The sequence below is a fragment of the Cynocephalus volans genome, chromosome 11 (genome assembly GCF_027409185.1).
Source record: "Cynocephalus volans isolate mCynVol1 chromosome 11, mCynVol1.pri, whole genome shotgun sequence".
In the NCBI taxonomy this organism is placed as follows: Eukaryota; Metazoa; Chordata; class Mammalia; order Dermoptera; family Cynocephalidae; genus Cynocephalus; species Cynocephalus volans.
Genome location: NC_084470.1, coordinates 14,479,493 through 14,505,264, shown reverse-complemented (window position 1 = coordinate 14,505,264; position 25,772 = coordinate 14,479,493). Strand labels below are relative to the sequence as shown.

The following is a 25,772-nucleotide window of genomic DNA, read 5'->3' as shown; positions in this document are numbered from 1 at the left end:
TAGGGATAGTAAGCGTATCTCCTCTGAATAATTACCAAGATTCTGTAAGTCTTGTCTGACGCATAGTAAGTGTTCATTAGATGTTTATTATTTGAGGGAAGGAGGATTAGTGATGTGGATGACTTATACTAAAATGTAATCTCATTTTTAACTTTTTCTCAGAGGAAACACAAGAATAGAAGAGGCTTGTGAAATGTATACCAGAGCTGCAAATATGTTCAAGATGGCTAAAAATTGGAGTGGTATGTACTAAGTTTTTGTTTGCTTTTATGGCAAATACTTTAAAGTCATTTTCAAGGAACAAATGACTGTTTGTATTACCCTTAGAGGATAAGACTGTTGGCACTAAAGACAGAGGTGTCAGTGCTGAATAACTGTGTGGCTTTGTGGATGGGGACTAAAGCACCATGATCTAAGTAAAGTAAATTTGAAAACCAAACCTAACGTTTAAGCATGTGGACAGTGTTTTAGTTTCTATAAAACAACTAATACAGTAGACTCGTAGAACTAAAAAAGAGTTGAAATTACTTGGAATTAGGAAGAGTAATCTTTGCTTCTTACTAATTGTGCTGAAATAAATAATAGTGCCGTAAGGAAGGAAAATCGTAGTAAAACTCATTGGCAACTGATAGGATAAACAGAAATGTCTGGTTTTCTTTACCTAAACATTGGTTGGGAATTTCTAACTATTCCTCACTCTGAGATAACTGATTGTAATTCCATTGAGAACTGAGCCAGTGAGGATGTTTTTTATGTAAACCCTGACAGACTCATTCTTTAAGTAAGGCTTTCTACCCAGTGAAATTACATATAACAAAATCAACAGGTTTATCTTTTTCATTGCTATGAGAGGGGATGGCTCTTTCTAACACTAATTTGAGAGAAAAATTCATCCACCTCCCCCTGGAAAAAGATGGCTCAGTGATAAAGTATATCTCTGCTTCCTGGAGTGATGCTCTCTGTCAAGCCTGGCATCTCCATGCTTCTGTGCTTTCCCAGCCTATTTCAATGAAGCAACATAACATGTTAAGTCAGGTCATATCATTCCAAATAAGAGCTGACGTCCTTACAGTGGCTTCTTGTCTCTGACCTCATGTCCTGCACACTCTCCCCCAAACAGAATGTAGCTGGTTCCCTGCTTCCTTCAATTCCTTCCAATGTCATCTTAGCGAGGTCTTCCTTGGCTACCCCTTTTAAAAATGGCAGTCTTCTCCTACCTGGAAACTCCCTTCCCTTTGGGCATTTTCCCAATGTCCTTATCGCTGTCTAACAAAAGCAAATAAATTACAGGCCTGCCCCGTGGCTCACTCGGGTGAGTGTGGCGCTGATAGCGCCAAGGCCATGGGTTTGGATCCTATTTAAGGATGGCCGGTGCACTCACGACACCGTGCCAAGGGTTGCGATCCCGTTACCAGTCCAAAAAAAAAATAAAATAAATTACATAGTGTTTTATTCATTTATATTTATGTGTTTTTATTATATGTTGGCCCTCAGAATATAAACCTTGGAAGGCCAGAATGTTTATGTATTTTATATCTGCCATATCTTCAGGGCCTGGATTAGTACCTGCAGTGTATTAGATGCTCAGTGTATTTGTTCAGTGAATGAATAAATGTTACTCTTTGAAGTTACATCCATGTTGCAATGGTGAGGGTCATAACACCATTGTATATCTTTATAATTTTAAAAGTTATTTTATAATGATTAAGCTGATTTGTTTGATTCTCAACTTTTGAGAAATCATCCTGACAGGTATTAGACCAATTTCACAGGTGAGGAAATTTAGCCTAAAAAGTTATGTGACTTCTCAGAGGCCATTTACTTTAATGTACATGTCTGCTCCTTTAAAGACACTTCCAAGTTTGGAGAGACTGAGCTGGCATTTGTTAGCAGTGATTGGAATGAGTGTTGGAATGAAGAAGTAAGCCAGCATCTAGTTTTGGAAGGTGGGAGCATGAAAATGTAAAATTAAAGCACTTACTTTTATCTGGGGAAATGGAGGTAGCCCAAGAGAGCCTAGATGTTGTCGTATTACACTTAGCAAGAAAAGGATGAACCATGATTGGTTATGGGACAGTAAACATAGATAAGTGTCACAAATGAAATGCTGGCAGTAGAGGGAGGATGTAGGTTATAAAGAAATTATGACATTTAAGCATGCCAAACAACAGGTATTGTCTAAGGATGGATTTGCACGTAAAAATGAAAATATCCAACACATGTGTAACCTGAGCCAGGCTCTTCTAAGCACTTTACTTGAGAGATCCAAGTTATTACTACATTCTTGTGAGGCAGAGCCCATCAAAGCTACTGTTCAGCTAATGTATTCCTCAGCTGCCACTTGGTAGTTACTTACTACCCCAGGTACCTGTCCTCTACCCTGGCAGTGGTTTTGGCCGGTCCGCTAGACCCCCAACCTCTCATGATTTGCCAGTGGCCAACAGGGTTTCTCTAGTTCCTGCTCCAGCCCTGGGACCAGCATCCACTTTGATTGGTCAGTGCCCATTTTAGTTTGTTTCTGCTGCTGTAACAAAATACCTTAGACTGGGTGATTTATAAACAACAGAAATTTATTGCTATAGTTCTGGAGGCTGGAAAGTTCAAGATCAGGGCAACAGCAGATTCAGTGTCTGGTAAGGGCTTGTTTTCTGCTTCCAAGATGTTGCCTTCTTGCTGTGTCCTCACATGGTGGAAGGGAACAAGTCAGTTCCTTCAACCTCTTTTATAAAGGCACCCACTCATAAAAATCCCGCTCATGACTTAATTACTTCCCAGGAGGCTACACCACCTCTTCATAATATCACACTGGATATTAGGTTCCAATATATGAATTTTGGTGTGATGCCAACATTTGGACCTTATCAGTACTCATGTGTGTTAGTCCATTTTCTGTCACTTAGAATATCTGAAACTGGATAATATATAAGAAATGAAATTTATTTCTTTCAGTTTTAGAGGCTGGGAAGTCCAAGATCCAGAGGGTACATCTAGAGAAGGCCTAATTCTTGGTGGGAAAACTACAGAGTCCTGCGATGACCAGGGTATCACATGCCGAGGATGGCAAGAACCCTTTCATGTACTGTCCTTATAAAGCCACCAGTGCATGCCCATGACAACCCATTACTCCATGAATGGATTAATCCTTTCACAAGGTCATGGTCATCACATCCAGTCACCTCTCAAAGGCCCCACCTTTCAACTGCCATAATCTGATTTCCTACCCTCTCACCACTGTTATAATGGGGATTCAGTTCCAATGAGTTTAGGGGGTATGTTCAGTCCACAGCACCATGTCATGCTGGTGGCTAAATATTTTCAGAACTGTCTGGGTACTATTTTTATCAGAAACTGAGGCACAGAGCAAGAATTCAACCTGGGCAGACTGGCTGTAGAGTTTGTACTGCCTCTTTTCCCTCAGATGAGAGTTCAGAAACCCACATAGGAACTATGTGGTTACCTCTGGAGTGGCAGCTGGGACAAGGGACACAACTGAATCTTTAGTGGAACTGGATGTTTTATTTTTTACAAAGAAATTTAAAGCAAATGTTTAATGTCAGCCATGATTAAAATTTATGATTTTAACTTTATGATTAAAATTTTTTTTTAACCTAAAGGTTTTGTTGTTATGTTTTTACTTGTGCTTCTCCTAGTGGAGCAGATTTTTTCAACTCTGTTCCTGTTGTACTGACTTCCCTATTCCATTCTTCCTAAGCTCATGTCTCCCTAGTCTGTCCTGCCCTGTACTCATTTTTTGGAGGCACTCTGCCAAGCTTTCTCTGAACTTGGGAAGTTCCTCTTGTTGACATTTAAACCCTCTCTGAACTGGCTTGGTGTGTCTCAGCCTTGACTCCCATCACCCTCCTCCAGTCAGGACAGGCTCGTCACTGGCCTTCACGACTAGCCCTTTCTTTCCTTCAAGCATTTGTTCTTTGTTCATGTGACTCCCTCATTCTTTTCTGCCATTCCAGAATCCATGGTCCCTGATCCAAAACCTTCTCTAAAAAAATTGAATGCATATACCTTACATGTCGTTCCACGTCCCAGCGAAGACCTTGGCAGCACCCCACAACCAAACCCATCAACAATTCTGTAGGGAAATATGCAAATTCTCACACTAACTGTAATAAAAACAGATTAAACTTCATACAAATTTCAGTCAGGTTTTGCTATAAACTAAAGAAAGAAACTTTGGATTTTTAGACTTTTTTGGGTTTCAAAATTGTGTGCTGGGTTTTCACTTTTTAAGAAACTTACTTTCTCTATGAAGCATTTATTAGCAATTTCTTTAGCAATGACAGCTAAGTCCACTAGACACTATAAGATAGAAAAATGAATAAATAAATACCCTTGACTTCAGTGTTTTACCTTTAATTGTTTGTAGCTTGAAGCCTCTAGTCAGTGTTTATTGTGTTTGTGGAATAGAATTGAACAGCCCAGAACTTGTCTGTTGGTATTGAATGGTTGGGCTATAGAAGGACGCTTCATTGTCCATGGGCACTGTATTAGTTTGTGTTGCTATAACAGAAATACCTGGGACTGGGTAATTTATAAAGAACAGAGGTTTATTTGGCTTATGATTCTGGGACAACTGCATCTGGCACGGGCCTCAGGCTGCTTCTACTCATGGCGGAAAGTGGCAGGCAGCTGGCAGGTACAAGCAGATCACATGGTGAGAGGAAGCAAGAGAGAGAGGGGAGGTGCCAGGGTCTTTTAAACAACCAGCTCTCGCAGGAACTGATAGAGTTAGAACTCACTCATTAATCCTCCTGCCTAGGGAGAGCATTAATCCATTCATGAGGGATCCGCCCCCATGACTAGAACAGCTTCCAGCACTGCCACATTGGGGATCAGATTTCCACATGAGTTTTGGCAGGGACAACATATCCAAACTCTATCAGGCACTTTGGAAGGTATGCTGGGGCTGAGATGGAGAAGCTTTCTTCGCTGTCTGACTTGATTCTGGTTATTTTTATATACACCCAAGGTGCACTTGACTATATTAACATGTGCTTCTTACTGAAATGATTCTTTTTTGTGAAATGTAACTTTTCTGGGTAGGTCCAGCACTTAAAGCATGGACTGTTCTGCTGGGAAACTTTTTCCTCTGTGTTTAACTGTAGTATCTTCTTCAGCTGCAGGAAATGCGTTTTGTCAGGCAGCCAAGCTCCACATGCAGCTTCAGAGCAAACACGACTCTGCCACCAGCTTTGTGGATGCCGGAAATGCTTACAAAAAGGCAGACCCTCAAGGTAAGGCAGGCAAGCACGAGCGCATCCACCTCGGTGCATCACTAATGAGTCAGGGTTTCTTTCCTCGTTAACATCCATTTTGGTGTCCTTTTTAGTCCTGGTAAAGGGAATTTAATTTTTATATCTTGGAATAATAGAGAAATTTTGATAACTTTAGGAACTTGTCTTTAATCATTTGGGGACTTTTATGAGAAGAAAATATGTTAGATTTATCCTAGCTGTTTAGCTGTCAACACCATTTTCTTAAACTCCATTTGTGTTGCATTTTAGAGAATTTTTTGGAAATTACATTTAATTTTATCTAAGAATACTTTAATTTTATGAAATATGTATATTGATAATGAAAGGAAGCTCTAGTGTTTCCTTATTTCTAAATACTTAGTGAGTTTTAAGGTCCAGTTAATGGGAGATTGGAATATCTGATGATTATTAAAAAGTTTCTTATTCATTTGTATTCATTCAGTATTCATTTCTTTTTTTTTTTTTTAAAAGATGACCGGTAAGGGGATCTCAACCCTTGGCTTGGTGTTGTCAGCACCATGCTCAGCCAATGAGCTAACCGGCCATCCCTATATAGGATCCGAACCCGCGGCCTTGAGCCACAGGCCGGCCCTTCATTTCTTTTTTTTAAAAAGTGTTTTTTAAAGTATTTGTTTTCATGAAAGAATGAAATCAGATATTTAAAGTAAAATTTTACAAATATTATTTCTTTTTTAGTTAGAAGAGTACACTTAGCAATTAAAAAATTAATTTCTTCACTCCCAGACAGCTGCACAGATAGCTTTGAGTCTCCCTTTTTTCTCTTAACAGTCCCTTTTGTTTAATACACAAATCTCAACTTTTATGAATATATCGTAAAGAAGTAAGATATCTTTAAGGGCTTTTGTATGAAGATTAATCATAGTTTATTTCCAAAAGTGGAATACTGGACACAGCCTAAACGAGTACTAAGAGTAGAATGGTAAAATCATAATGCATCAGTATTTTAGAATGTGATGCAGGATTAAAGTTCCTGGTTTCAAAGAATCTTCAGTGACCTAGTAAATGTTCACATGGTAATTAAAGAACCACGAGACTGAATGTCGTATCGCCTCAATTGCAGAAAACAGTTTGTGCATGCAGTAACGTGTCCAAAAAGCACAGGAAGGACAGGTGCATCAAGATACTAACAGTGGCTTTGGTGGGATTATAGATAGGCTGTTTTCCTCTTTATATTCTGTACTTTTTGAATTAGCTGAGATTCATTTTTTATTGTTTTTTTAAATTTATTGAAACATTATTGGACATATCTGTGGAGTATAGCATTGATATTGTTCTGTATTTTTAAACGTTGTAACAGCAAATCTACATTTTTTATATAGCTTAGGGGGAAATTGTTTTTAAATTTTTGTTAATCTATTTATCTTTCTAATTCTTTAGTCAGGGCTTTTCACTTTGTTGCCTCTTTTAAACCAAGAAAACAATAAACTTGGAGCTGTCAGCCATATGTTAGCATTATAAATACCACCATTTTATGATAAGGAAAAGTTTTGGCTGTTTTAGAAAATTAATATAATTTATTAGCATTATCATGTATTAGATATTTTTCTTCTTTTTTTGGATATGTTTAGTACATCAAAAGCTAGCATCTCTGAATATTATACCAAATGTTGACTTTGCTAAACAGTTGTCTGAACAGGCATATCAAAGTGCTTTTAATTTTGGCTGCAGAAGGAGTAGAATCTGTTGAAGTGATCTTTCTGTGAAGTGGTACCATCTTCCAGAATTAATATATATATAAATGATATTGATGAAGAATACATTTACATTTATGTTTTAGCAGTTGTAATTTATCAGTGTTGGTGACAACCTCCATGGTTTTGTTTTCTTTATAATGCAGTCTTTCACTTGGATGGAGTCCTCTCTCTAAGGTTAAGAGTAACTAGCCAGTATTACTCTAGCTGCAGTTCCCTAAATTATACTTTAGCCGCTGGGAACAAAGCCACGCGGATGAATCTGGACTTGTGCATGATTTGTGTTTGCTTCTCACTAAATAACCTGCCTACTCTCCACCCCCAAGTTGTACCTCTGTAATTCTCTAATAACAGCCACGAAAACAGGCTCACCTGAACGTTCTTTGACTGAATGGATTTTTTATTGTTTTTCTTAAATGCTATCAGAGGCTATCAACTGCTTAAATGCAGCCATCGACATTTACACAGACATGGTAAGACATTGCATTGCTTGAGCAAGCGGCTGGCTACGGGGTGGAGTCCTTGAGATGGCTTAGAATTGTATTGCTTTTTTTTTTCCCCTTTCCAAACTGATTGGCATTCAAATAGGTAAAACAGGTGTGTGACTCTGTTTTTTGTTTCCCCCCCAGGGAAGGTTTACAATCGCAGCCAAGCACCACATTACTATTGCTGAGATCTATGAGACTGAACTTGTAGACATTGAGAAGGTAAGCAATGGGCACAGTTCCTCATAAACTCAATATGGAACAGATAAACAAGTTGACTCGAAGAACCGTCTCCTCTCCCAGCTGACGTGCGTGGTGCAGAGTGGTCACAGATGGGTTTGCCTGGAGACTTTTGGGACATGGCTGCCGAGTAGATGAGCGATTTTCTTGTAATGAGTGTCTAAGGCACAAGAGTTCATTACGATTTACCAAGCTCACGTGTTGTCACTCTCTGTGATTCATATCAAAACATTGGTGTAACCAAAAGAATCTTCAACTCTATCACTAAGTACTCCGATGTTCTGGGAAGAAAGCTTAAGAGGGGATCTCTGTCTATGCTCACTTAGCCTTATGGCTTTAAGTGTCATCTCTATGCCAGTGACAGGCAAATCTGTCCGCAGCCCAGACCTCTCTCTGAACTCCAGATTCCTATATCCACCTGCCTGCCAATCACTCTACTTGTGTCCAGCAGTCCTCTCAAACCCAGCATAATCTGAGACTGGATTCTGATCTCAAGTCCCCCTCTCCCCCCACCACTACCATGTTCCCCTTTAAATCACATGTAGGCTTCCTTGGTCCACATCCAACCCATGAACAGTTTCTCTGAGCACTGTCCTCTCTGCTCCCGAGTCTCAGCACTTCTCACTACCTTGCTGTCCCCCAGCTTGCACTTGATCACTGCAGGAGCCTCCTAACTCATCTCCCTGTTTCTGCTCTCTGCTCCTCCTCAACCTGCCCACTTTCCATCCCCTGCAGCAGAGCAGCCAGAGTGATTCTTGTGAACAGTATCTCAGATTCTGTTTCTCCGCTGCTTACAACCTTTGGTTGGTTCCCCCTTCACTCAGAGGAACAGCTGGAATCTGCAAATGGCCTTCATTGCCCCGTTCCCTGCTCCCTTCCACCTCCTGCCCCACACTCCCCATGCATCAGAGGGATCTTTCCTCTCTTACTTTCCTCCCCTTCCATACCCTGCTCCAGCCACCCTGGCCTCATTGCTGCTCACAGAAGCCAGATGAGTTCCTGCCTCAGGACCTTTGCACTGACTGTTTTGTCTTCCTGCAGAGCTCTTCCCCAGATGTCCACGTGGCTAACTCCTTGTATCCTTCAAGTCCTTGAAGCTAACTTCCCCATGTCCTTCAGCATTTGTTCATTTATCACCTTTTCCATGAGGCCTGTCATGGCCACCTAGTAAAAATTACACCCTTAGCCCCTCAATTACGCATACCCAGACCCTCACACGCAGCTCGCTCAGCTTTTTCTTTTTTTGCAGAGCACGTATCACCTTACATCATGCGCTGTGGGATGCTAGCTCATGATTCCTGATATTCGTTGTCTCTCTGCCTCCACTAGAATGGGCACTCATGTCAGCAGAGAGCTTTGCCTCTGCTTTACTTATGTGTCCCAATATCCCAGAACTCTGGGACATAGCAGGCTCTCAATAACAGTTGAATAAAGAAGTGGCGCCCCTCTCTCTGCCATAGCAAAGGAAGGATATCTTGGTTTGGGGAAGTATCTCTTAGGTAGTACTAGAGTTGGATTGGCATTGTTAATGTTCACCCTTGCTGACTTCATTCTGACCATGTATAGGGGATTGAATTATGTCCCCCCAAAACTCACTGAAGCTTGAATTGTGTCCCTCAAGTTTTATGTATTAGAAACTTAGCCCCCACTGTGACTGTTAAGAGGGTGGGAAATCATTGTGGTAATTGAAAGGTGGAGCCTTGAGGAGGCAATTGGATTGTAGGACCATGCCATAGTGAATGGTGAGTCTGTGTGTCTCTCCCTCCCTCCCTCCCTCCCCCTCTCCCCCTCTCTCCTCTTTCCCCCTTCCCCCTTTCCCCCTGTATCCCTTTCTCTCCCACTATGTTCCTCTCTCTCCCTCTCTCCCTGTCCCCCTTTCCCCTTCCACTGTCATGCAGCATTAGACCCCTGGGTCACTGTCGCCACTACCAAATAGACTTTGGACTTCCCAGCCTCAGAAACTGTAAGCAATAACTTTCATTTTCTCTATAAATCACCCAATTTTGAGTATTCTGTTATAAGCAACAGAAACGGACTTATACACCATGTTATATAAAATTTATTATTTGTCCTTTTTAATTTTCCCCATAATTGCCATGCTTTTCTGAGGATACCCTGTGATCTTGACAAATCAGAGCCACCCTGTGCATTGCAATTGCATGTGCACCTCCTCTTTGGAAGGTTATCTGGATCCTGGAGGAAGATGATAGAGCCTGGAGCTGAGCCTTCCTTTGTTCCTTGCTGTGGTTTTGATGCTGTGACAGGAAAGAGACAGACCTAGCGTGGCTAGGTATTTGTTTGGTCAGAATGTCTGGGATGGGCATAGTATCTTTACTGAGGGTGAGTGAGTCTTGCAGGGGATGAGCACTGTGCTCAACATCTTTGCTAGCAGAGGCTCCTGCATCAGCTTCCTCTTCCAAGGTGGTGAGAAGAGCTCTCTGGGGACAGGACCTGCAGAGCTGTGGCATTTCTGCTGGCAGGGCATGGTCTGGTCAGCCACACCACCGTATGGGTCTCCATAAAATTGGGGGTGGATAAAATGATCCATCGTGCCCTCTTTTTTCCCTTTTTAAAAAACTTGATTTGTCCTGGCAGCTTCTGAAACCCCCATTCTGTGTATTGGCCACTAGGTGGCACTTTCTTTCCTTGATATGTCTTGTTTTAAAATCAACTGAAGAAGGACATTTTACTGAACACACACAGGGTTAGCTTATGTGTTCCCTGTTGTTTGCACTCCTGTATTTAGAAACATCAGTGCTTGGTTGGACTCCTTAAATTGTGGTTGTTGGTGTGTGAAGTTCATGTTTGAAAAATCAGTTACACCTAAGGTATCTTATATCTGGTTTGTTACAAATGGATTTCTTTCCTTTTAATACTACCCAATGTCTGTTCTCTGATTCATTCACAGATTTTAGCTACTAGACGTTGAAGTGTGCTGTTTCTTAAACTCATTTTCCTTCTCTTACTTTATGAAGTAAAATACTGAACCACATAATAAATGAGTCCTCTTTACATAGCTTTTTAAATGATCCGGAGGAACTATGACTCATTTCTGTTTTCAGCCTCTGAAGAACCTGATTTAATACCCCTTTTTACAGCATAGGATAGAGTATATGGAAGGTTTGTGTTAGGTTCTATCTAGGAGTATTTGTTCTAAAAGAACCGATCCCATTTTAAGACTATTTAAGGCTATTTCACTTACACAGTAGATTCTTAAGCTTGAATCCTGTAAATTACATTTGCTTTAAAATAGCAACCAGCCCGTGGCTCACTTGAGAGAGTGCGGTGCTGCTAACACCAAGGCCATGGGTTCAGATCCCTATAAAGGGATGGCCAGTTAGCTCACTTGGGAGAGTGTGGTGCTGACAACACCAAGTCAAGGGTTAAGATCCCCTTACTGCTCATATTTTTAAAAGATAAATAAATGAATAAGGTAGAATTGATGTCACAGCCATAACGGCCTTGTTTCTTATTTTAGGATCCCATGTGTTCTCCAGCATTGTAGCATTCATCCAGGTTCCCCAAGAAGGAAGATTGCAATCCCTTTGGCACTTTACTTAAATAACAGGATAATAAGCTTGTCTTAGTGTCTAGACTTATTGTTATGTGTGTTATTGTTATTGGTGTCTGTGTTCTGCTTTTGATACTTGTTATAGTCTTTGAAATTGTCAGGTAAAGTGGGCAGATTTCTAGTTATTAAGGGTCTGCGGTGCCTGGTAAATCTCCCTACATGTTAAAATTTCAAACTTGGTGTTTGAAACACCAAGGTCATCCAAAGATAACCTGTGGCCGATCTTTTTTCTCTGAAACGTCTGTTAAATGGGCAGATATGCTTTCCTTTCAAGTTCAATCTCTGTCGAAACTTGGGAAAACTGTGTAATTTGATTGGTTTGATTAGTGTTATTAAAAACCAAACTTAAAATTTTTCTTTTACTATGATAAATGTAGTTGTAGCTTACACTTCTAACATTTGAGCCAGTGCCATTGTTTAATAAGTGTATTTGTTTCTTTTGCTTATAACAGAATACCTGAAACTGGGTAATTTATTTCTTATAGTTTCAGAGGCTGGGAATTCCCAAGTACAGGCAACACATTTGGTGAGGGCCTTCTTCTGGGTAGGAAATCTCTGCAGAGTCCTGTGGTGATCAGAGTGTCACATGGTGAGAAGGCTGAACAAGAGAGAGTTAACCTTCTCACTTACTCTCCTTATAAAGCCATCAGAACCATGCCCATGACCACCCATTAAAGGCCCCACATTTCAAATACCATAATTGGATTTCCTAACCTTTTAACACTGTTACAATGTAAAGTTTCCAATACATGAACTTTTGGGGGGCACATTTAACTCACAGCAATAAGTATTAAGTTAAACCAAATTGCCAACATTTGGCCTTTTTTTTTTTTTTTAAAGCTCTGAAACAGCAGTTACATATGGTTCAATCCAACCCTATTCACTGAGTACTGGTACTGTAAGAACTAGGGAGATAAGTAGCTACGTTCTCTGTCTTGGAAAGAAGTAATATAATCAGAAACTCTTTAGAGAAGATTTGGTTAAGTATCTCATGCCTTATCCCATTTATTATAATGGAAAAGGATGCTAAACACTTGGGGACAGTTCAAAGAAGGTTATTTTTGATTAATCATAAATTCAATGAAAAACTTTTCCTGGGTATTACAAATTAATCAAGATAGTTGATTAATGGTTTAATAGGCAGTGGTTTAATAGGGGACCTTCGTTTGTGATGCAGTTGACATTCATTCACTTAGCATCTGTTTAGTGAGCATCTGCTGTATGGTAGGCATGTGCTAGGCACAGGGATATAATGGTGAGCAAAACAGTCATGGAGCTGCCCTCAGAAACCTTACACTCTAGTGTGAGAAGATGTACATTTATCAGATAATTCCATGTGTGTGTATGTGATGGCTCTGAGTAGTATTTCAAAGCAGTATATTCTTCCAGATGTTTTCTGTATCCGACTATGTATTTGCAAAAAGAGGAACATAGTGTATTTGCAATGTATTTGCAAAAAGAGGACGATAGCTATTCTTTAATAGCTATGTTTTTAAATTTAATATTATGTGAAGAACTTTTTACATCAATGCTTTCATCCACTAACTTTAACCTTAGCACAGCAGCCCATTTTATTTAACTACCTAAATTGTTTCCTGCTTTTCTCCTATTATAGATAATGCTGAGAAAATATGTTTGTTTGGGGAGTATATTGGTTAGGGTAGGCTAAATGGCTGAAACAGTAGACCCAAAATATAATCATTCAAACACACTGAAGGTATCTGTTTTTCACAAAACCCTTCAAGGTGAAGGTTCTGTGGGGTGCTGTGTTAGTCCTCACTGCTACTGCCTGCAGGAAGTCCTAGGCCTGGGAGTTTATGGGAGTTTTTGCTGCCGGTCAGCTCCCTGTTCAAGTAACAATCACCAGAGTGGTATTCCAACATAGTTCTGAGCCTGTTTTGTTTTATTTGTTGTTTTCTTGTCTGTATTCCTAACTCCTAACTCATTAGGGGCTGCCTTGAAGCCATTGAAATAATGGCCTTTGGTGGAAAGACAGGCAGTACCTTTAATCTGATTTTCCCATAGTGCTAGCTCCTTCTTTTGGGTTTATTGGGAAAGTTTTGAAATTTAAGGCAGTGGTCTGCAAACCCTCCTGTTTCTGTATGCCCACAAGCTAAGAATGGTTTTTAGATTTTTAAATCATTGGGGAACAAAGCATTTCATGACATATAAAAATCATGTAAAACTGAGATTTCATTGTCTGTAAATAAAGTTTTATTGGAACACAGCCACACTCATTTATGTGTCATCTATAGCTGCCTTTGTGCTGTTATCTGACCTGTTATAGAAAAAAAAATTGCCAGACCCCAGTTTAAAGCATTGCCTGGACTTATATCTTACCATTGGTTTTCCCGATTTTTTCAGTCCCTTGTCTCTGGGTTTTGTCTGTTACCTTTCATACCTGCCTGTAAACTGACTAATTCTTTCAGATTCCAGCCCTTATAAAACCTTGCTGAAAACAGCAAAACACACTTTCCAGAGTTTCAGACTCCAGTAGATATGTGTTCTACCTTCCCAGTTGTCACAAGCTTGATTTTACCTGCCACAGCATGACAAGGGTTTCCTGCTTTCCAGCCTGCAACTTCTGTTTCCTCTTCACTTGTTAATTGAGTGCCACTCGTTTTAAATTGAAGGCAGCACCTTTATTCTAGATGACACTTATGGTACTAGTAAGGGTAGTCTGTACTACTATAGCAAGTTGTAGACCTAAATTATAATAGGGCTTCATATCTCTCTAAAAGAACAATCCACTGTAACTGTTGTGGGTTTGGCAATGGTGGGGGCACTATGGTTGGGGGAACATTCTATCCTGTGTAGTTCTTTAGGAATCAGGCTGGTAGAATTCTGCTGTCTTCAGTTTGTGGCTTCCAGTGGCACTTTGGACATGATTGTTCCATTCTAGAAGTGGAAAAGACCTGGAGAAGGATGCAAAGTAAGATGTATGGCCCAAGCCTGGAAGTGCCCACAGCATGTCTGTTGACATTCCATCAGAGAGAAGTAGTTACATGATTACCCCTAACTGAGTGGAAGCTGGGAAGCTTCCATGTAGTTGGGTGTTTGTTGAGGGGGGGTTGGGGGGAGGGAGGAGAGATTTTGATGGACAGACAGCAAGCTTTCTGCCCCCAGCAGGAGTCTTCCAGAGTGCTTGCTTTCTTGTATTCTCTAAATAAAGTAGGCTGAGGTATGAAAAGTTTGCTTTTGGAATAGGTTTATTTATAGGCAAAATACCTATGCAAATGTGTGTTTTAAATGCAGCTCTTCAAATGAATTGTTTGAGAATAAAATGTGTGTGTGTGTTTTTAGGCTATTGCACATTATGAACAGTCTGCTGATTATTACAAAGGAGAAGAATCTAACAGGCAAGTATTAAATTTCTCGATATAGTTAAATGGGTTTTATTATGTATGGTAAAAGACAAATCTACCTGATACTCTGTGAGCACACTTGACCATACCAAATGCAGTTGTACTGGGGTCCATGTGTATGTCTTTTCATTTTCTGTTGGATCATTATTTACTCTGCTCTGTTCTTTGTTTTAGCTCAGCTAACAAATGTCTGCTGAAGGTGGCGGCGTATGCTGCCCAGCTTGAGCAGTATCAGAAAGCCATTGAGATCTACGAGCAGGTGAGGGTGCGCTTGTCTCCTCGGACTGAAGTCATTCTGAACCATTCTTTTTTTTATAATTTTTATTTTTTGAACCATTTTTTAAATTAAATGTTTGATGTTTCTTCTTATTCAGATACAATTCACACATCATGTTACTCATTCTTTTAATGAGTACAATTCAGTGGTTTTTTACTATATTCACAAAATTGTGTAACCATCACCACTGCCTAATTCCAGCACATTTTCATTACCCCCAAAAGAAAAAAGAAGCCCAGTTCTTCATTACCCACTCCTCCCAGTCCCTGGAAAACACAATCTACTTTCTGTCTCTATGTATTTGCCCATTTTGAACCCTTAATATATATATACAATTACATAATACGTGGCCTTTTGTGACTGGCTTCTTTTACTTAGCAGGGTGTTTTCAAGGTTTATCCATGTTGTAACATGTGTCAGTACTTCATAACTTTTTATGGCTGAGTAATACTCCACAGTTAGTTTATCCATTCATCAATTGATGGACATTTGGATTGTTTCCATTTGGGGGTTATTGTGAATAATGCTGCTGTGAACATTTGTGGTCAGGTTTCTGTGGGGATGTTTTCAGTTCTCTTGGTTATATACCTAGAGATGGAATTAGAATTGCTGGGTCATGTGCTAACCCATGTTTAACTTTTAAGGAACTGCCAGACTCTGCCACAGTGGCTGCACCATTTTACATTTACAACAGCAGATGCACTGAGGGTTCCGGTTTTTCCACATCCTCACCAACACTTACTTGTTTTCTGTTTTTTAACACTTGTGTGAAGTGTTTTCTCATTGCTTTTGATTTTCATTTCCATAATGATTAATGATGTTGAGCATATTTCCATGTGCTTATTGACCATTCATATATCTTCTTTGGAGAAAAGTCTATTCAAGTCCTTTGCAGTTTTTAATTGGGTTGTTGGTTTTTGGGGTTGAGTTGTAAGAGTTCTTTATATATTTTAGAAATTAATCCCTTATCAGATATGTGATTTGCAGATATTTTCTTCCATTCTGTTGTTGCCCTGTTACTCTGTTATTAGTGTCCTTTGAAGCACAAAAGTTTTAAATTTTCATGAAGTCCATTTTTTCTACTTTTTCTTTTGTCTGTGCTTTTTGTGTCATATCCAAGAAGTCATTGCTTAATCTAATTTTATGAAGCTATTTCCCTGTGTTTTGTTCTAAGAGTTTTATAGTTTTAGCCCTTAGGTTTAGGTCTTTGATCCATTTTGAGTTAATTTTTGTATATGCGTATTAGGTAAGGGCCCAACTTCATTCTTTCACATGTCACTATCCAATTTTCCCAGCACCATTTGTTGAATAGACCCTTTTCACTAATGAATGGTATTGGGACCCTTGTGGAAAATTATTTCACTAGCATGTGAGGGTTTATCTCTATCTTTACTATTCCATTGGTCTGTTCATCTGTCTTTATACCAGTATCACACTGTTTTGATTACTGTCGCTTTGCAGTAAATTTTGAAATCAGGATATGTGAGTCTTCCAACTTTTTCAACTTTTTTCAAGATTGTTTTGGCTATTTTGGATCTCTTGTATTTCCATATGAATCTTACGATCAACTTGTCAGTCTCTGCCAATAATTTAGCTTGGATTTTGATGGGGATTGTATAGAAGTTGTAGACCAATTTGAAGAGTGTATTAGTCAGGGTTCTCCAGAGAAACAGAACCAGTAGGAGATACATACAGTAGTTTCCCCTTATCTGTGGTCTTTGCATGGTTTTACTGCAGTCAAACATGGTCCAAAAACATTAAGTGGAAATTTCCAGAAATAAACAATTCTTAAATTTTAAATGTGCTCTTTTCTGTGTAGCATGATGAAATCTTGCACTGTCCTATGACATGCCCAGGATGTGACTCATTCCATTGTCCAACTTATCCACACTGTGTATGTATATGCTACTGGGCTGTCACTGTATAGGATAAAACAGTGTATATAGGATTCAGTACAATCTGCAATTTCAGGCATCCACTAGGGGTCTTGGAATGTATCCCCTGTGGATAAAGGCGGACTACTGTGTGTGTGTGTGTGTGTGTGTGCGCGCGCGCGCGCGCCTGCACATGCATGCACGCACAGAGAGAGAGAGAGAAGAGGGAGAAGAGAGGAGTAAAGGGAGGAGACAGAGATGGTGGTAAGGAATTGGCTCGCTCAGTTATGGAGGCTGAGAAGTCCAAAGTTCTGCAGTAGGCCAAGCTGAAGGCCCAGGCGAGCCAATGGAGTAAGCACCAGTTCAAGTCTGAGACTGAAGTTAGGAGAAGATGAATGTCCCAGCTCTGAGAGTCAGGCAGTGAGAATGAATTTTCCCTTATTAAAAGCCTTTTGTTCTGTTCCGGCCTACAGTAGATTGAATGAGGCCCCCCAATATTGAGGAAGGCAGTCTGCTTTATTCATTCTATTGCTTGAAATGTTAATCTTACCCAGAAACACTCTCATAGACACCAAAAAGAATATTTACAAGTATCTGGGCACCCTATGGCCCACTCAAGTTGACACATAAAGTTAACCATCACAGAAAATATTGCCATCTTAACAATATCAAGTCTTACAGTCTGAGAGTTCAGGATGACTTTCCATTTATTTAGATCTTTAATTTTGTTCAACAATGTTTCGTAGTTGTCAGTGTGTAAGTTTTGTGTTTCTTTGTTTACATGTATTCATAAATATTGTATTCTTTTTGATGCATTGCAATTGGAATTATTTTTCTTAATATCTTTTTCAGATTGGTAATTGCTAGTGTATAGAAATACAGTTGATTTTTGTATCCTGTAACCATGCTGAAATTGTTTATTACCTCTAATAAATTTTTTTGTGGATTCCTTAGGATATTCTGTATACAAGATCATGTCATCTGCAAATAACAGTAGTTTTACTTTTTCCTCTCCAATCTGAATGCCTTTTACATCGTTTTATTGTCATTTGCCCTGGCTAGAACCTCTAGTACTGAAAGCAGACATCTTTATTTTGTTCCTGATCTTAGGGGGAAAACTCTCTGTCTTTCACCATTAAGTATGATGTTAGCTGTGGGATTTTTGTCAATGCCCTTTATTGGTTTGAGGAAGTTGCCTTCTCTTCCTAGTCTGCTGAGTGTTTTTATCATCAAAGAGTAGTGGATTTTGTCAAATGCTCTTTCTGTATCTTTTGAGATGAGCATATGGTTTTTGCTCTTTATTCCATTAGTAATGGTCTATGACATTGATTTTCATATGTTGAACCAACCTTACATTCCTAGGATAAAGCTTACTTGGTCATTGCAAAGTTTAGGGGTCCCCAAGAACACTCTCAGGTTTGATAATTTGCTAAAAGTACTCACAGAACTCACTGAAATCTGTTATACTCACAGTTGTGGTTTATTACAGTAAAAGGTACAGATTAAAATCAACCAAAGGAGAGACTCATAGGGCAGGATCCAGGAGAGTTCCAAGTATGGAACTTCCAGTTGTCCTCCCCCAGTGGAGTTGGGTTGACAGTGCTTTACTTCACCCAAAATATGCACAGAGCATTGCCGACCGGGAAACTCACCTGAACTGTCGTCCTCAGTTTTTATTGGGGCTCAGTCCTGTAGATGTGGTTGGCCACCTTGTGGCTGATCTTATATTCCCCCCCTCCACAGGCCGAGCTATACCACACTAACCAAGGCCCCCAGGTAAACAAAGGCACTCTTGCAGACAGGACATTTCAAGGGCAAAGCCACACCTCTCTGGACAACACTCATCTTTTATGGCACAGTTGTGGTGAGCAGTCTTTTCCATGAGTTGTCAGAACTGGTTTGCTGATATTTTGTTGAGGATTTTGATATTCATAGGGATGCTGATCTTTAGTTTTCTTGTGATACCTTTGTCTGGTTTTGTTATTAAGGTAATTCTGGCCTCAGAATGAATTAGGAAGTGTTCTCTTTTTTTTTTTTTTTCTTTTTTTTTTTTGGCAGAGTTTGTAAAGGATTGGTGTTAATTTTTTAAACATTTGGTAGAATTCAGTGGTTTTCTGTATTTTTCTGTTTTTATTTTTATTGATTTCTATTTTCTTGATATTTCCTTCTGCTTTCTTTGGATTTGTTTTGCTCTTTTTCTGGGTACTTGAGGTGGAAGTGAGTTTATTGATTTTCCTTTTTTTGTCTATGCATTTTTAGTGCCATCAGTTACCCTTTCAGCACTGCTTTGTGTCTCACAATTGTTATATTGTATTTTTAATTTAATTCAGTTCATTGCATTTAGTGATTTTCCGCTAGACTTTATTGACTTATGGATTATTTAAGTGTTTTTTTTTTTTTTAAATTTCAAAGTGGTTGGAGATTTTCCTGTAATCTTGCTGTTATTGATTTCTAGTTTGATTTCATTTGGTTGGAGAACATGCTTTGTGTGATTTCCATTCTTATGAATTTGTTGATGATTGTTTCATGGCTCAGAATATGATCTGTCTTGGCATATGTTTTGTGATTCAGCTGTTAGATGGTGTATTCTATAAATGTTTATTAGATCCTGTTGGTTGATCACATTGTTGATTTCTTCTGTATACATGCTGATTTTCTGTATAGTTCTATCCATTGTTGAGAGATTGTCTGGTGTTGAAGCATCTAACTATAATTGTGAATTTGTCTATCTCTCCTTTCATTCAGTCTTTATATATTTTCCAGCTCTGGATTGCTATTCTTCTTGGTGGATTGACTCTTTTGTTATAATGTCCTTCTCTGTTTCTGATAATTTTCTTTGCTGTGAAGTCTACTTTGTCTACTTTATAGCCTCTCCTACTTTTTTTCTGATTAATGTTTATATGACATATCTTTTTATTCCTTTTCTCTCCACCTGCCTATATCATTATAGTTGAAGTGAATTTTTTGAGTTTCATGTAGTTGGGTCATACTTTTAATCTACTCTGTCTTTTAATTGGTGTATTTAGATCATTCACTTTTAATGTGATTATTGATATGTTAGGACTTAATTCTGCCATTTTATGTTTTGCTTTCTTCTTGTGCTCAGTTTTTGTTTCTCTGTTTTCTTTTTCCTGCCTTTGTGTGGGTTACAGCCAGCCCTCTTTATTTGCTGTTTCTGCATCTGCAGATTCAGCCAACCTCTGATCGAAAATGTGGTTAGGCCTATGGTAGTTACACCTGAACTGAACATGTACAGACTTTTTTTTCTTGCCATTATTCCCTTAACAATATGACAACTATTTACATAGAATTTACATTGTATTAGTTATTGTAAGTAATCTAGAGATGACTTAAAGTATACTGGAAGAACGATGTATGCAAATACTGTGCCATTCTATATAAGGGACTTGGGCATCTGTGGATGTTAGTATCAGCGGGGGTCCTGGAACCAATCCTTTCAGGTACTGAGGGACAACTGTATTTGTTTTCTTATAGTGTTTTTGAGTATGTCTACTCAAATAGTATTTCTTTTTTAGTGGTTGTTTAGGTATTATATTACATTTACAAAACTTTTCACTCACTAATGGTGTCATTATCTTTTCAGTTCCAGTGAACTATAGAAACCTTGTCTCCCTTTACGTCCTTTTACTCTCCCCATTCAATGTATAATTGTTTTAAATATCTCCTGTATAGACATTAAAGTCACAGGAGTCAGTGTCAGAATTTTTCCTTCAACCATGAAGCATAATTTAGAAAACAAGAAGAGAAGGAAAGCCTATTTTATTTGCCCGTATTTTTGCTTATCATGTTCTTTTTCTCTTCCTAGTGTTCCAAGATTCCTTCTTTTGTTTTCTTCTATTTAGAGAACACCTTTTTGCCATCTTTTAGGGCAGGTCTGCTGGGAACAAATTCTCTTAATTTTTCTTCATTTGAGAATGTCTTGATTTCCCCTTACACCCTGAAGCATATTTTTCCTGGGTATACAATTCTGGGTTGATAGTTCTTCTGGTTTGAAAAAGTGTGCAATTAAGGCCTCCATGGGTTCTGATGAGAAGTCCGTTGTCATCCAGGTTGTTTTTCCCCTGCACGTGCGGTGCTTTTTTGGATCTTTTTCAAAGGTTTTGCTTTGTCTTCAGTCTTTAGAAGTTTAATTATAATGTCATTTGGGGTGGATGTCTTTGGTTTTATTCTGTTTGGGTTTTACTAAACTTCTTGAATTGGTAGTAGTTTTACTTTTCTTGTCAAATTTAAAGCAATTACTTCTTCAAGTACTTTTTCAGCCCTTTTTCTCCCTTTCAGGACTTGGACAACATAGATCTAGACCTTTGACAATGGCATAGGTCCATGGCGCTCTGTTCTTTTTTCTTTTTTTTTTTTTTGGTCATCCGGTTCATTGCTGCTTTCCTCTGTACCATCCATTCTGCTGCTAAGCCCACTGACTTTTTCACTTTTTATGTATATTATTTTGTTTTTCTGAAATTCCTATTGGGTTTTCCTTTATATAGTCTGTTTATTCCCTGTGACTTTCTCTTTCTTTGTTGATGCCTTCTGTCTTTTCATCAGTTTCAAGTGCTTTTGCAGTTGCTTGTTGAAGCATTTTTGAAGGTTCCTTTAAAATCTTTGTTAGATAACAGTAACATTTGTCATCTGGGAGTTGTATATTAATTGTCTTTTTTCATTCAACTTGAGATCTTTCTGTACTTTTGGTGTTACAGTGATTTTCAGTTGAGAACAGGCCGTTTTCACATTATGTTATGAGACTGGTTCTTATGAAAACTTTTCTTTCGTCTGGCCTTTTTTGACATGTCTCTGGCTGGGAAGGTGGGGAGTGTTGCCTCATTATTGCCAGCTGGAGGTAGAACTTCAGGCTCCCTACTGGGCCTCCATTGACCTCTGAGGGAGAAAGGCCCTCATTACTCCTGGGCAGAGCTGGACATCCCCAAGCACCATGCTGGGGTTGTCCTTGTTACCATTTGGTGATGATGAAAGTCTTCACCGTCCATTAGACCTCTTCTGACCCCACACTAGCTAGGAAATGCCTTGTTCCTGCTGGGTGGAGGTGGTCCGCACAGCCGTAGAGGTGGGGTGGAGGGCAGGGATGAAGTCTTTGCTCCCTATTTTGTCTTCTTGGAAGCCACCTCGGCAGGTGTGTTGGCTCCCCTTACAGTCTTGCAAGAACGGACATGAAGGCTCCCTCTTCAGCCTTTGCTGATGTAAGCGGGGGTGGGGCCGTGACTTTTCTATGGTGTTTGGCTGGAGTAGAGCAGTTATTGTCTAAACATTTTCTCTTTTGCTACACTGCCCTTTCCTAGTCCTTTAGCTAGAGAGAGCAGGCTTTTGTCTGTTTTCTTTTTTGATCTGCACCTACTGGCATTTCCAGATTGCTGGTTCTTCAATTTCTTATCAGGGACGTAAGAAGGAAAAAGAAAAACCAGGGAACCCACCACCATGTTTTCCCTTGGGTTTCACAATCTCTCACTGGTCTGACCCCTTTTGTCCACCTATCTACCTTTCACAGATGTTTATTTTACGTAAAATGATCAGGGCTTTTAGTTGTGCTTAGCGGGAGGAACAGGGGAAAGGATGTCTCCTTCTAGGAAGCAGAAGTTTTGTGAGTCATTTTAACAGGTTAACACTTAATGTATTTAATATGTTTCTTGTCTAGTAAAATTTTCTACTGTGTACTGTTGGGTTAAAAGAATGTATTTTAGGGCCGACCCCATGGCGCACTTGGGAGAGTGCGGTGCTGGGAGCGCGGCAGTGCTTCCGCCGCGGGTTCGGATCCTCTATAAGGATGGCCAGTGTGCTCACTGGCTGAGCGCAGTGCGGCCGGTCACAAAAAGACAAAAAATAAAAAAAAGAATGTATTTTATATCTAAACCAACATAAGGTACATAAGTATTTTCTGCAGGGCAAAAGATGATTATTTTGCCTAGTATAAGAAGCTAATCCTTTTAAATTTAACTCTGCTTTCTGTGCCTAGGTTGGAGCCAACACCATGGATAATCCTTTGTTGAAGTATAGTGCAAAGGATTACTTCTTTAAAGCAGCCCTCTGTCACTTCATAGTAGATGAGTTGAATGCCAAGGTAAGGAGTCCTTCAACATTCTTTCTCAACACTTTACCCATGAGAACAGGCCTTATGTACAGGTGTTCTGTAGTTCTCAATATCATTTCATTTGCGTGTCAGTAGCAAGACTAAACTGGGGATATTAAAAATAATATTAATTTTGTGATATGTGTCCCAGCTGTAATCTTTTAACAGCTGCCAAAGCTGTTCTCTTAAAGTTTTCAGATAGCCACATTTCCTTCAGGAGGTTTACTTTTAAGAAGTTAGGGAACTAAAAAGAAGACAATAAAAGTAGAATAGCATCCTTTAAAAATGCTCAGAAATGGGGTTGGAATGAGGATTAGAGAAGTTGAAAGCAAAGCAAAAGCTGGGAGATAAGAGGGGAAGACTGGGCAGCTTGGCATTGTCAGTGTCTGGAGGTGGAGGAGCAAAATTGCGGCTGCAAAGAGAAAAAGCACTCTTTTCTCCAACCTTGAGTAGTAATCTAAGTGTGATTTATTTGGAATCAGGACAGTGTTAAAGAAGAGCTTCTCTGTTTACTGGGTGAACACAGATGCCTGATCTGTGAGTTTTTAAGAATCAAAGTTCATTCACAATGTCTCTTCTACCACAGCCTAACTTAGAAAAACTGGTTTAGAAATTTATATTGTTAATTGAAATAGAAAATTCAAAATATATAGGTGTCCTGTGTTGATTCTGATGTGGAGTTTAACAGCATGCTTCTTAAACACATAAATTAGATGTAGACAAATCTTAATGAAATTATAGGATGTTGAAAGCTTTGTTTCCTAGTTGAGTAAGTCTGACATTGATGAGTGGTTTTTCTCTCTCAGCTTGCTCTTGAGAAATATGAGGAAATGTTTCCAGCATTTACCGACTCAAGAGAATGTAAATTATTGAAAGTAAGTAATATTAAAACTTTGAAAAAAAAAAAGCCTCTGCTATCAGGTGACAACACCTAAATGGGACTGGGTATAAAGTGGAGATTTAATCTAGATAGTCTGCTAACTGAGGGGAAATGACTTCCGTTCTTTTGCGCTGTACGTGTTCAAGTGCTATTAGGGTCAGGAACATAATAAAATAAGCATTATGTTCAGAAGCAGGAAATTCAGAAATATTCGTACAAAAGCTAACATTTACATATTTTTATGCTACCAGAAACTTCTAGAAGCTCATGAAGAACAGAACAGTGAAGCTTACACTGAAGCAGTAAGTTATGTCTTTGGGATATATGAATATATTCTTTGAAGGTCTAAGTTATAGATATTTCTTTTCCCTTTTATTGTGTGAATCCCAAACATTTATTTGAACATTATTTTGGCATACCTAAGTTGTATTTCCCAATCATATTTTATATATCCCACAAATTAGACAGTTCTATTAGCCATTGGCCACAGTGAAATTTCAGTTGTGTTCAGCACTGTTTCATGACTTACACTCAGAACTAACTTAGCTGTGAGGCTAGTTCAAGAACAGATAGCACATACTATTGTAACTTGCTTTTTAAATGTTTTCTTTTAAAAATAATATGATCCATGGATAAGAATAAATAAAAATAGTTAAAGTACAATTTAAAATATAAAAACTAAGTAGTGAGAGTTTGCTATGTATATGGCATAGAGTAAATGAAATATTTTTTTCTTCATGCCTTTTTCTGTTTTCCCATTTTTTACCATCTGATGTTTAGAATCAACCACATTTCTCCATTAGCCTTGATATGTTCATCATGGCTCTGAAGTGATAGTGGGAAGGAATATTTTCCTATTTAACTTTTGCTTCCAACCCATTTTTATCCTATTATAATTTTATTCTTTGGGATCCAATCAAGATGGTGGACTAGACTGTCCACAGCGTCACTCTCTCCCACAAATCAACGAATTTACAGCTATAAAAATGTAACATCAGCCAAGCCGGGGCTGCTAGAGCTCAGGGGAAGAGGAGGAGAGACCTATGGAGTTCATGAAGGCAGGAGAAACTACGATGAGAGAAAGAAAAAGCTGCTTTGAGCATTTCGGACCGCGGCTGCTTTAAGGCTCGAGCTGATGAGCGCATGGAGCAGGAGCCGGCAGAAGCTGCAGCTGTGCCCTTCAGATGGAGTTACTTGGAGGTGGCAGGAGAGATGAGGGCCTTGGCGGCCCCAGGACAGCAAGACCACTAATAGGGTTCATGTGGACCCACGCAGGAGCGAGGAGCCAGAACAACTGAAAAAAGGGAGCCACTCAGAGGTCAGTGAGTCATCACAAGGGACCGGCGCATGGCCCGTCCCATGGGAAGTGTTTGCAGCACAGGCAGTGGGGGAGACAGGCCCACCAGGGGAAGACTGGGACACAGCAAGGACAGCTGATCTGCCCCCCAGTCAGCACAGGACCACTCAGAGGCAACTGGTCGGGAATACAGAATTGCATGGGGTGTAGTTTGATGAAAAAACTCAGGCCCAGATCAGAGATTCTACAGAACACAGATCCACTGGGTCTCTGGAGAGCCGGAAGTACCTATAAGGTCAAGCATTAAATGCTGAGCAGCACCAAAGCCTTCCCTAGGGAATCAGCAGCAAAGTAGCAATTTAGCTCAACCACACATTCAAGTACTCATTCCCACAGGAAGTTCCTCTGTGTTAGAAGCAAAGGACAAATAATTAGTTCCGGGCCAGACACACCACTAGCACCTTGGGGCCTGCCTGGGAACTGGAGGCTTGGATCTGGGGACTGGACCCCATTCCCATTTCCAGGCAAACGGCACCAATGCGTCAGGGCGAGCCTGGGAACCTGAAGCATGGAGAAGAGTACTGGACCCCGCTCCTACAACCAGGCACACCACGCCAGGACCTTGGGGCCTGCCCGGGGACCTGAGACAAGGAGAAGGGAACCAGACCTCTCTCCCACAACCACGCACACTGAGCCAGCACTTC

General features: G+C 39.6%; 1 protein-coding gene across 3 annotated transcripts in view; it reads left to right on the top strand.

The window, feature by feature from the left end:
• Window positions 1-25,772, top strand: part of NAPB (NSF attachment protein beta) — a 40,564-nt gene that overhangs the window by 12,999 nt on the left and 1,793 nt on the right. Inside the window, exons 2-10 of one of the 3 annotated variants that reach the window (XM_063115085.1) lie at window positions 163-242; window positions 5,133-5,249; window positions 7,409-7,455; window positions 7,612-7,689; window positions 14,582-14,637; window positions 14,818-14,902; window positions 22,778-22,882; window positions 23,698-23,766; window positions 24,023-24,073. In XM_063115085.1, the coding sequence (XP_062971155.1) occupies window positions 163-242; window positions 5,133-5,249; window positions 7,409-7,455; window positions 7,612-7,689; window positions 14,582-14,637; window positions 14,818-14,902; window positions 22,778-22,882; window positions 23,698-23,766; window positions 24,023-24,073 (688 nt within the window). Of the gene's footprint in view, window positions 1-162; window positions 243-5,120; window positions 5,250-7,408; window positions 7,456-7,611; window positions 7,690-14,581; window positions 14,638-14,817; window positions 14,903-22,777; window positions 22,883-23,697; window positions 23,767-24,022; window positions 24,074-25,772 lie in introns of all 3 variants that reach the window. The other 2 variants (XM_063115084.1, XM_063115086.1) reach the window with 2 other exon arrangements.